The sequence below is a fragment of the Macrotis lagotis genome, chromosome 2 (genome assembly GCF_037893015.1).
Source record: "Macrotis lagotis isolate mMagLag1 chromosome 2, bilby.v1.9.chrom.fasta, whole genome shotgun sequence".
In the NCBI taxonomy this organism is placed as follows: domain Eukaryota; kingdom Metazoa; phylum Chordata; class Mammalia; order Peramelemorphia; family Peramelidae; genus Macrotis; species Macrotis lagotis.
The window spans coordinates 333,311,451-333,323,298 of record NC_133659.1 but is presented as its reverse complement, the minus strand read 5'-3'; the positions used below and the strand labels follow the sequence as shown (position 1 = coordinate 333,323,298).

General features: G+C 52.0%; 1 protein-coding gene across 1 annotated transcript; it reads right to left on the bottom strand.

Moving 5' to 3' along the window:
* Positions 1 to 584: 584 nt before the first annotated feature.
* RBX1 (ring-box 1) lies at positions 585 to 10,749 on the bottom strand. Its single transcript, XM_074227008.1, has 5 exons — positions 10,641 to 10,749; positions 9,607 to 9,685; positions 5,413 to 5,483; positions 3,038 to 3,123; positions 585 to 780 (listed from the first exon to the last, which is right to left on the bottom strand). The coding sequence occupies exons 1-5, from the start codon at positions 10,716 to 10,718 to the stop codon at positions 768 to 770; spliced, it is 327 nt and encodes a 108-aa protein (XP_074083109.1). The 5' UTR covers positions 10,719 to 10,749; the 3' UTR covers positions 585 to 767.
* Between the last annotated feature and the right edge of the window lie 1,099 nt (positions 10,750 to 11,848).

Here is an 11,848-nt window from a genome sequence, read left to right as displayed (position 1 = left end):
CCAGATGGCAAAGCTGGGTGGCTTCAATAGTAGTTGTGATCATGACAGAAATGCCAGTGTTTGGGGTTAGAGAATGAGTTGGGTTTTAGACTCATTGAACTCGAGAGACTTAGACATCCAGGAGTGGAACCTGGTCAGAATAGGGGCTGGCCATGGAGATGGGAGGGTCAACTAGCCAGACAAGCTAGACAGAGGCCTAGCAATGTATGAAATCACCAAGAGAATGGAAATCAAGGGGAAGACCCAGGATAGTGGAGTCTGGGAATACATTTAATGATAGGGGGGTGTGGTCTGGATGAGGAACCTGCCAAGTTATCAGAAGGATTGATCTGACAGTGAGGAGGGGGAACAAGGAAGCCAAGGAAGGAGGGAGTTTGGTTACCCAGGCCTTTATCTGTAAGCCTACTTAGCCTTAGTCTGGGGATGGCCAACCTGGGCCTAGACAAGCTAATTCAATGTTTGGACCACTCCAATACCCTTAATCCTCTTTTCAAAGCTTTTCATTCAGAAGGATGGCTTTCTGGACTGGGAAGAGACAATTCCTTGTACCGTAGTCGTTACACATGTGAGAAACCACCAGTTACTTGGATCCAACGGGGCTTTATTTCACATAGAATACAATATGGTGGCATTAAGACCAAACTCAAAAGACACTGCACACAAGACTGAAGACTGGCTTTAACTCATGTATAGTTAATTAGGCAACAGGACAGCAAGTCAGCAAGTAGCGAACAAAAGTGATAATCTTGAGGAAGAAGGTGCTTTTTCTAATGCCCATACCTGAAAAATAAAGGAAGCACATTATCTCCACAGCCCACAAAGAGCCTGCTCTTCTCTGAGGTCCCTCCCTGGGACTTCCCAGAGTTTGGCATCTTTCTCCCCATCATCCATCGGAGATTGGTCACTTCTACAGGGGACACAAGGGAGCTTCCTGGACCTGAGGAAGGGCTGACCTTGCCAGCTCAGTGCTACTCTCAGGCCTCCCGCCTTGCCCTAACTAAGGGTAGACAATCAGAAGTCATTCAATTCAATTAAACAAACACTTGAAAAACCCAATCATTTAAGTAGCGGTATATAAAACCCCTGCATGTGTTGAGCATGCAAAATGTCCTCAAGAAGCAAGCATGAGGATGGGGGGGGCTCAGTTGAGGCAGAGGGGGAGCCACTTTGGCTAGAATGGAGAACTGGTATGAAGGAAGCCTTTGGAAATATGGATTAAATGCATAAGAGAGAAATGTGCATCTTGTCTCAGTCACTGGTCTCAGTGGCTCCATCTTCTTCAGGAATGCCAGTTCCTGGCACTGAGCAGAGAATGGACAGGAGGGGAAACTCTGGAGGGAGTTGCTGAGCAGTTGTCCAGAGGCCAGGGTGGCTGCCAGGAGAGTGAGGGGAGGGACAAGAGAGATGAGGTGGAGGGAGGAGCAGCCAGACTTGGCCACTGATTAACTCTAGGGGATGAGGGAGAGGAAGAGCCGAGGGCAACTGGGAGGTTTCAAAACCTGCCTGACTGGAAGGATGGACCCATGTGGAGTGTGGGATGCCCAGGAGTGCCCCATGGGCAGCTAGCAAGGAAAGAAGGCCTGGAGCTCAGGAGAGGGCTGAAGCACTGAGAGACACTGGCAGGGTTTTTAAAAACATTGACTTCTATCCCCTCCTTTTATAGATGAACCCAAGAATTTGCTTGGGATTCAAATGATTTGCCCAAGGTCACAGAGTAGGTTGGCAGAAGGTCTCTCCAAACTCCTCATTCTGACCTTTTTTCTTAGGGAAATTTAGGAGGAAGGATGAATCTACAAAATGGAGGGCAAGTCCATTTTCTGGCCTCCAGACTAAACCTCTCCTGGAGCCTCCCTGAACCATGTGTTAAGCACCAGGTTTCACCGGCCCCATTCCAAGGATGGTGGCGAGACCCTACACACACACACCCAAGGCTTGGGGCTTCCTCTGCTCCAGGCTGCATGGCTAAGGTGGTTCTGTGGCAGCCTGTTCTTCAGTCCTGGGGTCAGCCCTCTTCTATCAGTGAAGTGCTGATCTATACACAGAAGCCTAAGGAGTAACGGGCAGGTATCTTAGTCAAATCCACCTTTGGCCTTTATGATCAGAACACCATCATGAACTGGGTCCTTCTGGGACTCTCTGAAACCAGATTCCTAGGGAGATGCCCAAACAAGGTCCATGGAACCTCAACTTCCATGGATGGAAGGTTCTGGTATCTTTTTTAGTAAGAATATCAAAAATGGTCCAATCAACTATCAGATGCAAGCATACTTGATGTTTGGAAAAGTGCTCTCCTAAGTTCTGGTGCAGAAATGGACCCTGAGAACATCTACCTTACTGATCTAAGACGACAAAGGTATGAAGAGGAGGTCCAGGATTTGAACCCCCTGGCCCCAAAGCCTCCTCTGCTGTCTCCCACTTTGCAAGGTGGCTACCTCAAGACCCTTTAGCTTGGCTAGACACCAAGAATGGCTTCTGTCCCCTAACCCCTGGGATCCAGGCTTCACTGAAAGGCAGTGGACATGGCCAAGGGCCTCTGGAGGAGTCTGTGGGCCTGGGAGCAGCCCCTCTGTCTGCCTGGGCTCACCCCTTCCAAAAGCTGGGAGATGTTTGGATCCAGGGGCCAAGGACAATTGGACCCCAAGGTTCAGGCAGGAACTTGGCATGTGTTTCTTTTACATCTGTCCTCCTGAAGTAAGTGATGCACCTTGGGTGTGCTTCTGGGGAAGAAGGGCTACCCCACCTCCTCGTGGCTGGGTGAGGCAGGGAGCATAAGGATCCTCCAGCTCTGTGTCACCACCCTTGGGAAGGGGCTGCAGAGGAGGTGCCGGGAGCCAGATCTCCTGACTCAAGGGGCACTGCATTCGAGTGCATCAGATCTCTTATTCAATGTATCAGATCTCTCTCCAGGCACCTCTGATGGGTACCTGAATGGTTGTTCCCTAATTCACCTCAGACTAAATTTAAAAGACCCCTCAAGGACAGCCAGCCCAGTCGGGCCATCTGCCTCACTCCCACACGGCCTTCTCAGAGCACCTACTTTTGAAACTCCCACTCTCTGTTGTCCAGTGGGCACACCTGCCTGGTTTTGAGCCAGCGAGAGATGCAGTGGAAATGGAAGGCGTGCTGAAAAGAGAAGGTCAAGACCATTAAGGAGAATCTCAGCTGCTGTCTCTATCATGACCTCACAAAGAAAACCTCTCTCCTCAGAAACTTCATGACAAGACCCAGAAGAAATGCAGGTCACCCCAGTCTACTTAGGAGAGTGGAGAGGCCACTAGGCCCTGAGCCCTGGGGGCAGAGCCCTCCTTTCACCTAGGCCTGCCCTCAGACCACATTCCTCATGCCTTTTTCTAAGGGCTAGGGAAGGAGACCAGAACTCCCTCCACCACCCTCACAGTGAGGATAGATCAATGAATATTTAAGGGATACTGAGGCTCATTTTAAATTCACTGAGGGGAAGCAGTCTGATGGGAAGATTATGGTCAGGACAGTCAAGAATCATCTTTGTAACTTGGGACATGGAAAAGAAAAATACTGGAATTGAGGTGCAGTCAGGAGGGAAAGGGAAGGAGCAGTGAGATGATTCTTGGGGAGCTTGGAGGGAGTTGGCAAAGTCTGCTTACTGACAGAGGAGGGGATCTGGATCATGCTGCAGACCTGTGACTTTGGGGGGCTCCCAGGGCCCCACACCCTTGGTTAGGGAGAACAATCTGCAAGTAGCAGTGAGAGCTGGTACCTCCTACAACTCAGGATGTGTAGCTGGAGGAGAAATACTACAGCCAGGTGGGGTCTGCAAACTTACTCATCTTATGGCTTCCACCATGGCCTGGAAATTAAGGGAGGCAGTGGGTCTCTTAAGAGTAAGGAGCATCTTAGCAAGTAGCTGCAAAGGGACTCGTTCTGGGGGGAAGGGGGGAATGAATGTCCTCAAGTCTCACAGTCAGAGTCGAGAAGAGTAAATAAAGACTAGAACTACTACACTGGGGCATGGAGGAGAAAAGGCTGGCAGAGTCAGGCCTGGGCAGAGGGACAAGAGGTTCACTGGGAGGAAGCCCTATTCTGCCCCAGGAAGGACAAGTGAAGCCAACTTCCCTAGTCCCATGCCCCAGTTGGGCATGGCAAAGGTTGGCTGGCGGAGACTGGCAGCAGGATAACTATATAGCCTAGGGGTAAGACAGCCCCTATACTGAGCTGTTTCCCTGTAAACTTGGCCAGGGAAGCAAAGGCTCAAAACACCATTATCTTCCTGGCCCCTCTGCAAAAAGCAGAGCCCAGGGTCCTCAGCTGGATCCTGGAAGGGACACTATCCTTTAAAAATTGTCTGGAGCAACGGACCGGGAAGAATGCTCAAAGGGATTGGGAGAGGAGTGAGAGCTGGAAGGGATCTTGGTCCAAAGCATCTGTGACTTATCCAAGGTCCCACTAGTATCAAGCAGCCTTCTGCTTGGGAGAGCTTCTGGCCAGCTAGGGGGAAACCTCTTGGGCTCTGGTCACACAGTGGGAAGTACAAGGAAGGCACATCGGAATGACCAAAAACTAAAAGATACTTGTCCAAGAGTAGGCTCCTCTGCCCCAGGGAGTGGCACCACTCACACTGTTCTCGGACACCACCCTGGCAATGGCCTCTGGAGCCAGCCAGTCAGTGCCAACCAAAGAGCAAAGTGAGCCAGGCCCCCATCTGTCAAACTCATTTGCCAGACTTAGCGCCACTGGCCCTTGGTTGGGTCCAAAAGAGCAAAGGTTTGACCTGGCATCATCTAGACCAGCGGAGTGAAGTCTTCTCCTGATGGGCAGGTGACCAACGAAACATGCCCAAGACCACAAGGTTTGGACGTGGCCCGAGTATGCACATTTGTTACAAGGGTTTTCTTTATCTTTCCTTTTTCCCAGGATGAGGACAAGTAACAGGGAGAGAAAATAAAATAAATATAAAAGCTTGCTAATTGAAGATAAAAAATAAACAAACCCCAAAAAGGAGTGAAGCCAATGTTCCAGAGGCTTGAAGGCCATTTCTAGGGAAGAATTTCTAAAGTATCTTTTAAGGTACTGGAATCAATTTGTGACCCAAAGACAGGGTTGCCCTATCTGCCCCAAGGGAGCCTTGACCTCCTTTTATTCTACAATGTGACCATCTCAAAAGAGGGAGGATGTGGGAGTCCTTGTGAGGGGAACAGCAGGAGTGGGGAAGGGACCAGCTGCAGCAACACTGACGGTAGGCCTCTGTAAGAGTATCTTGCAGATAGTTACTGGCCCACAGAAGCAGGAAGGAAAGCCAGGTGAACAACTTGTAAAAAAAAAAAATCTCACTGCCCTGGGTAGAGCCTAGTGGGGAATGTTTGCTATTTAACTGCCAACCTGTCAGAATAGCTAAGAGACCCTACATCTACTAGTTCAGAAGGATGCTTCTCTTACATTGCAGACTCCCCATGCGACAGTACATTCTTCTGAGGTGGCAGATGCCTGGTTGGCTTGACATTCTATACCTGTGGGAACAAGATGACACAATCTCAGGCCTGTATCAACTACTACAAGGGTGTGTGTGTGGCCAGAGTGGATGGAGAATACTCTATCCTTCTCTGCTGACCCTTCTCCCAGCCTCCCTCCACATGCTCTGACTCAAACCTCTTCAATGAGCTCCTTCTGCCTACTTCCCAGAGTCCAGATTCCTGGCATTGTGTGCTCCACCACCTGGCTCCAGCCTCCCTGTCCTCCTAGCTTTCAGAGCCCTCGTCTTCTGGCTTCTCCTATGCTGACACACAACACAACTCAGGAAGCCCTCTCCCAATAACACAATCTTAGCCTGGAGACTCCTTTGCTGACCCCAAGCTGGACCCGAACAGGGATCTCTTCTGCAAGCTGTTCGACCGTCGCCCTCTGCCTGCTACAGCAGTAGTTGTCTAACCCTCCCTAGTCAGAAGTCACTGCTTTTCCCTCAAACCTTCTTGTAGCATCTCATGTACTGTATTCAAGCTATTTGGGTACATGCCACTGGGGTCCTGAGATCACAAATTTCTTGATATCAGGGCCTGATATTATCCCCCTCCTTTGGGGGGGGGGATATTTTATACAGAAGTAACTTAATATTTTTAGAATTCAACTGTCTCATGTGTAAACTTGGCTCTAACTACATGTGCTGCCTGGAAAGTTGGTCCAAGTGCCCAGGCAGTTGTGCTAGCAAACAGAGACAAGAGGGATGTTTAACAGAAGGTTCTGCCTCACCCCCTAACCGCCAAGCTATTGCTTGATGGAAGGGGAGAAAACTTTACAAAAATAAATGCTAAAAACTATTCTTAGATATAATTAGAAAAATTAATTAATAAATTAAAAAATAAAGTTACTGCTTATGGATTTAGTCTGTCTGCTGGGGAGAATAAATGACCATTTGGATATCCTTCTTGATAGAGGTTATCCTCTATCAAGGATCAGTTCATTTCATGATAGAGGAAAAACAAAGGAGGATAAAAATCTAACCGAAGGAGATAGGTCACGAGTAGGGTAACAACTTCAGAGCCTGAGTGTGAGGCAAGGCTTGTCTCCAAAGGGGGAGCTTGGCTAGGATCTGGCTCAGTGTTCTATATAGAACTGAGACTCACTAAATGATTTGTAGAAATACAATCATCATTACTTAAGAAGGGCCTGATTATCATGATGCTCTTTCTTGGTCAGAAACTTCCTGAGAGAATAAACATGAAGACACAGGGGTGTCAGATGAGGATTATTAAAAATTAAAAAATCAAACGTTAAACGTTTAAAAAATGACTATCAAATGTGTAAGAAAATATAAAATATGTATTTGACAATTTCAGGGCAGAGAAAGAGAGAACAGGTTAAGGATGGGTGACTCTAGCACCTAACTTGGATCAAATCAGAGACCAACAGAAAAAATTATCCTGAGGAAGCCCCCTGTCCTTTGCAGGATCTGGATGTCTTTGTTTGACAAAAAAGATAGTGTGGTCCCCAGAAACTACCAGGCCTAGGCCCTCATTGGCCTTGGTCAGGTCAGTCCTTTGCTGGGAAACAGGAAAGCACATGGTTGGGAGGGAGCAGACCCTGCCTTCTTCTGGTTCCCTTCCTTTCCCCAAATTATTCTAACAATTATTCTAACATTTACCTTCAATTTCTGCCAAGCCATCCCTATGTGATTTCAGGGGTTCCCGCCTGTCTTCCCCACACACTAATTGTTCCCCTTCTTCTGATTCAAGCCAGAAACTCTTTCAATGAAGAAGCCCTTCCTTTCATACCTCTTGAGTCCATTCAATTTGGTCAATATTTGCATGACATGCACCATGCTGGCTAATAAGCTAGTGTTGGATAAAAAGTCCAAACTCCAACAGTCCCTGCTCTCAAGGAACCTACGCTTCATAAGGTGATACCCCACAAATAGAAGACTAGCCCAGGGAGGAAATAAAGGGAGAAAAATTTGGATCAGGCTGAATGGGGAGGAAACCGGGAAGGACTCCAGAAAGGGGGGGGGGGTCTCAACTAAGCTTTGAAGGCAAAATAAGGATTGGAAAGGCAGGCAAGTATATTCAGTGAAGTCAGTCAATGAGTATCAAGGCTCTATAAGAATTAAATTTCAATTGAGTATAAAGGAAGAGATCTCTTTTTATGTTACTAAAGAGGAAAGGCTATCAGAACAATAGGGGGCAGCTGAGGAGAGGTCATCAAGGAAGCAGAAAAGAGAATGAAGACACAAAGGAAACAACAGAATTTGGCTTCTCATGGGGCTAATTTAATTTAGATAAGAAGAGGACAATGAAAACCATGTAAAGTTTAGGCTGAGTTATTGTTCCATCAGTCTAGTGAAGGCAGATGGCTCTAGCTGATCTGAATTCATCTCTCAGGTTCAGGTATCCACTGATTTCATGAAGAAACCTATGACTACTTGACAGAGCAAGAGGCAGACCTGAACCTTCTGTAAGACCTTCCTTTGTGTTTGACAATCTCAATGGGACACTTTGTCTATTAAGACATCTCTGGGTCAACATACCAGTTCTAGCAACCTCCATTTCCAGCCTGTTTATTCAAAGAGGAAGAGCCTTGGATGAAGTTGTTCATAAAGTGAGGAGGGATACTTTCCTAGAGGAGAATGGTTTGGTCAAACTAGAATCCATTTTGAAAAGTGAGGGCAATCTTGGCAGCTAAAATGTCTTTTGAGAAGCTCAGAAGATGAGACTTTGATCCATATGCTCTTTATGCCCATTACTATATAACTTCTACTAAGCACCCAAACTAACAATGAATCTACATTCATTAGAATCTTTTTCTTTTTTTTTTTTAGGTTTTTGCAAGGCAAATGGGGTTAAGTGGCTTGCCCAAGGCCACACAGCTAGGTAATTATTAAGTGTCTGAGACCGGATTTGAATCCAGGTCCTCCTGACTCCAAGGCCGGTGCTTTATCCACTGTACCACCTAGCCACCCTTGTTCATGAGAATCTTGAAGAAGCAGCCTCCTTAAGGGCTTCAATTCACTCAACAAGGTTGAAGAAAGAACCCAAGAAGAGAGCAAACATGGCCTGAAGTCTCCCAGGATGCAGTAAGGAATGCTGTGAGGATGACTCCAATGGGAACTAACACTAATTTCTAAAATGCAGCTATCTGGGGCAGAAATGGGAAATGTGCATACAGCTGTAAATAACAACTTTTATAAGAGACTAAGTGCCAGTCAGATGCTCTTACTTGCGGGCAAAGACCAATGGAAACCATTAAGGCCCAGGTACTGCCATGGCTGCAATCAAAGACTACACTCACACACATGGAAGGCTGTCCATGTGTTCTTCTGTGATTGACATCTTTCAACTACACATACAATACAAATAGACCATACATGGGCATATTTGGAATTCCTTGGACATCTGCCTATGTGGAGACCTGCCTATGTGTAAAAAGGAAATACTGCCAGCTTCCTGTCTCCCCTTAAAAAAGCCTCAAACCCACAGAAAAGCAAAAAGGCTCTACCTACAGCAAAGCCAGGCCACTCACCAACCAATCGATATACTACAAAATCTGAAGAGTCGGGATTGCTTTCCAACAGCAACTAATGAGTTTTATTTTTTAATTTAGAAATTGTAGCTATGATTACAGACTATTCCCTCTGGTTGATAATTTAATTATGAAAATACATCACAGTTCCCTGAAGCTATTTCAAAAATAACTAAATTTGGGTGTTTGTAGGTTTCTTGGTCTAATTGCTGATTACAAAACAAACCATTTTTGCGCATTAACTCCTTGAGATCGGCTTTTAAAAGCGCTCCTTTGTACTAAAAAGATAGCCATTCTACAGTATGTGCTGAGCGTGGCTGGGTCCCATGAGGCATATAAAGATGTAAATAAAATTTCCTTTGAGCTATTGGATCGGGAACCTGAAGTTTCTGGTGATTCTCCATCGTGATGGAGATACAGAATTTTCCCTCAGTCTTTCTGCCCTTCCTAAGACCTGCACCCCAGAACCTGATGACTCTGAGGGAGCGGTTGGTGACTCTTCTTCCCTTCCCTATCTCTTCTGGCCTTTTTGTGCCTGGGCCAGAGTCGAGTGTCTCTGCTGCTCCCTGGAAGTCACTGTGAAGGGGCGGCCCACCTCCATGTGCCCCAGGCCCGGTGACTTACAAAGGTCCATAATGTGGTTCCTGCAGATGGCACAGTTGTCAACCACAATGTCCCAGGCCCAGAGGGCCACTGCATTCCACTGCAAAGAGAAAAGGGGAGAACAATGCAGGGTTCGGGCCCAAAGTGGGGTCAGGGGCGCAGTGCAGTTACCCTGCTTTAAAGCAAAGGGGTCCGTTCGGACACGACCCCCGTTGCCAACTCTGCCAAGGCTGAACTGGGCTGGGCTAAGGATTCAGGAGCCCTGCAAATGGGGGGTCGCCAGGGGGGGCATTCTAGCTACAAGCCCCCCTGCACCCCCAAAGGGAGATCGGGAACCCTTTCCCAAGGGTGACAAGGAAGCAGAGGCTGGGTGATCCTGGGGGAATCCCGGGGCTCCGGGTCACCGCCCCTGCAAGCCTCGGGGGTTCATGGCGCCCCCCAGGCGGCTCAGGGCCCCTCGTCGCCCCGACGCCCCGCTCTTGCACCCCTTCAACATGGCCGCGGCTCGGGGGCCCCGCGGCGGCGGGACAGAGGCCGGGCCTCCCCGGGGGCGGGGGCGCCCCTGCCGCAGGTCGGCTCCGGGGGGCCGGGGGGCCGGGGGGCCGGGGCCGGGGCGGGGCGGCGGGACAAAGCCCAGGCGCGGGGGCAGCGCAGGGCCGGGCGGGGCGGGGCGGCTCCCGGGGCGTCACGAGACCCCGGGCCGGGCGGGGCGCGCCCGGCCCCACCCCGCCCCTCCCGGCCGCGCCGCCGCCGCCTCCCCCAATGACAGCTCGGCCCCGGGCAGCGCCGCGGGAGCCGCGGCCCGCCCGCCTCGCAACAAGCGCCGCGCCCATTGGCCCGGCCCGCTGCCTCGCCGGGAAGCCCCGCCCGCGCCCATTGGGCCGCGGCCGCGTCCGTCCCCGCCGAGGTCCCGCCCACTTCCGCCCTCCGGCGGACGCCCGGGTCCCCCAGCAACGCCGGGGAGCACGGCCCCCCGGCCCCGCCGTCCCCCGCTCGCCACTGCAAGCGGCCCCGCGCCCGCCGGCCCCTGGGAGGCGGCGCCGCCCAGGCCCGACCTTTTTCACTTCAAAGCGCTTCTTGCCGGCGCCGCTGTTGGTGCCGCTGGGGGTGTCCACATCCATCGCCGCCGCCATTTTGGAAAGCGAGTGCCCGTCGCGCGCTCACTGCGTCTGCGCGGCGGCGCACGCCTCCCCCTCCCCCCGCCCCAGCCCCGCCCCTCGCGGCGCACGGAGGCCCCGGGGCGTGGCGGCAGGCCCCGCCCCTTAAAGGCGCTGCTCGCCCCCCCGCCCCCCCTTGTCACTGGTTGCTCAACCCCAGAGGGGGCGGGGCCGGGCCGGGCGGGGCCGAGGGAGCCAGCTGGAACTGGAACGCCGCCCCCCCCGTGCCCCCCCCCGCCGAGGGGGGGCGCCTGCTGCGCCACAGCCCCCGGCCCCCCGCCGAGCACGCGCCGGCAGACACGTACCCACGCACGTGCCCACGTGAGGCCGCGCCACCCACGCAGTGCCCCGCGGGGCCCCCCCCCTGTGTCCCCACGCGCGTCTTCCCGGGGTCCCCGGGGCTCCAGGGTTTCCTGTGCCCCCCAAGTCCACAGCGCTCTGGTGGCCCCGCGGGCCCCGCACCTCCACACTCTCCATCCGCCACGGCCACTCAGGCCCACCGCCCCCATCCTTGGGCAGCTGGCCCCGGCCGGAGCCCCCGCCCCCCTCAGGGTCTTGGGGCAAAGGCTGCAGGAAGGGGCCCTCAGAGGAGGCTTTCTGCGCAGGCTCGGGCCCCCACCCCCTAACTCCCCAAAGCTCCCCCGTGCCTCAGGGCCCCCCATCTCAGTTCCTCCGCTCCGGGGCCCCCCATCTTGGCGCACCCCTTCTAACCCAGCACTGTGACTGTACATGGGCCCCCCCGGGGCGATGGGCACGGCCTGGGGAGAGCAGGCCGCAGAACCCGAATAAAAGCCCAATCCAGCCGTCCCGGGCCTTCCCTCTCCCTGGCCCTGGAGGTGCTCTTTGGCTCCCTAGTCAGCCCCCTCCTCACCTGCAGGTGGAAGCGCTGAGGGGGCGCCAGCGGGCAGGGCTTCTTGGAGGCTACGACACCCCCTTCCCCGCAGGCCAAGGGACGTCAGATCGCTGCTGTCGGCTGCCTAAGGTTCTGTTTGGGGCTGGAGAAATGAGCTCTAGAACCTTCTCTCTGAGGCTAAGCCGAGCTTTTCCAGCTTGGTTTTTGGGCGGGGTGGGTAGGGAGCTGCAGGCAAGCAGGTATATGAGACTGG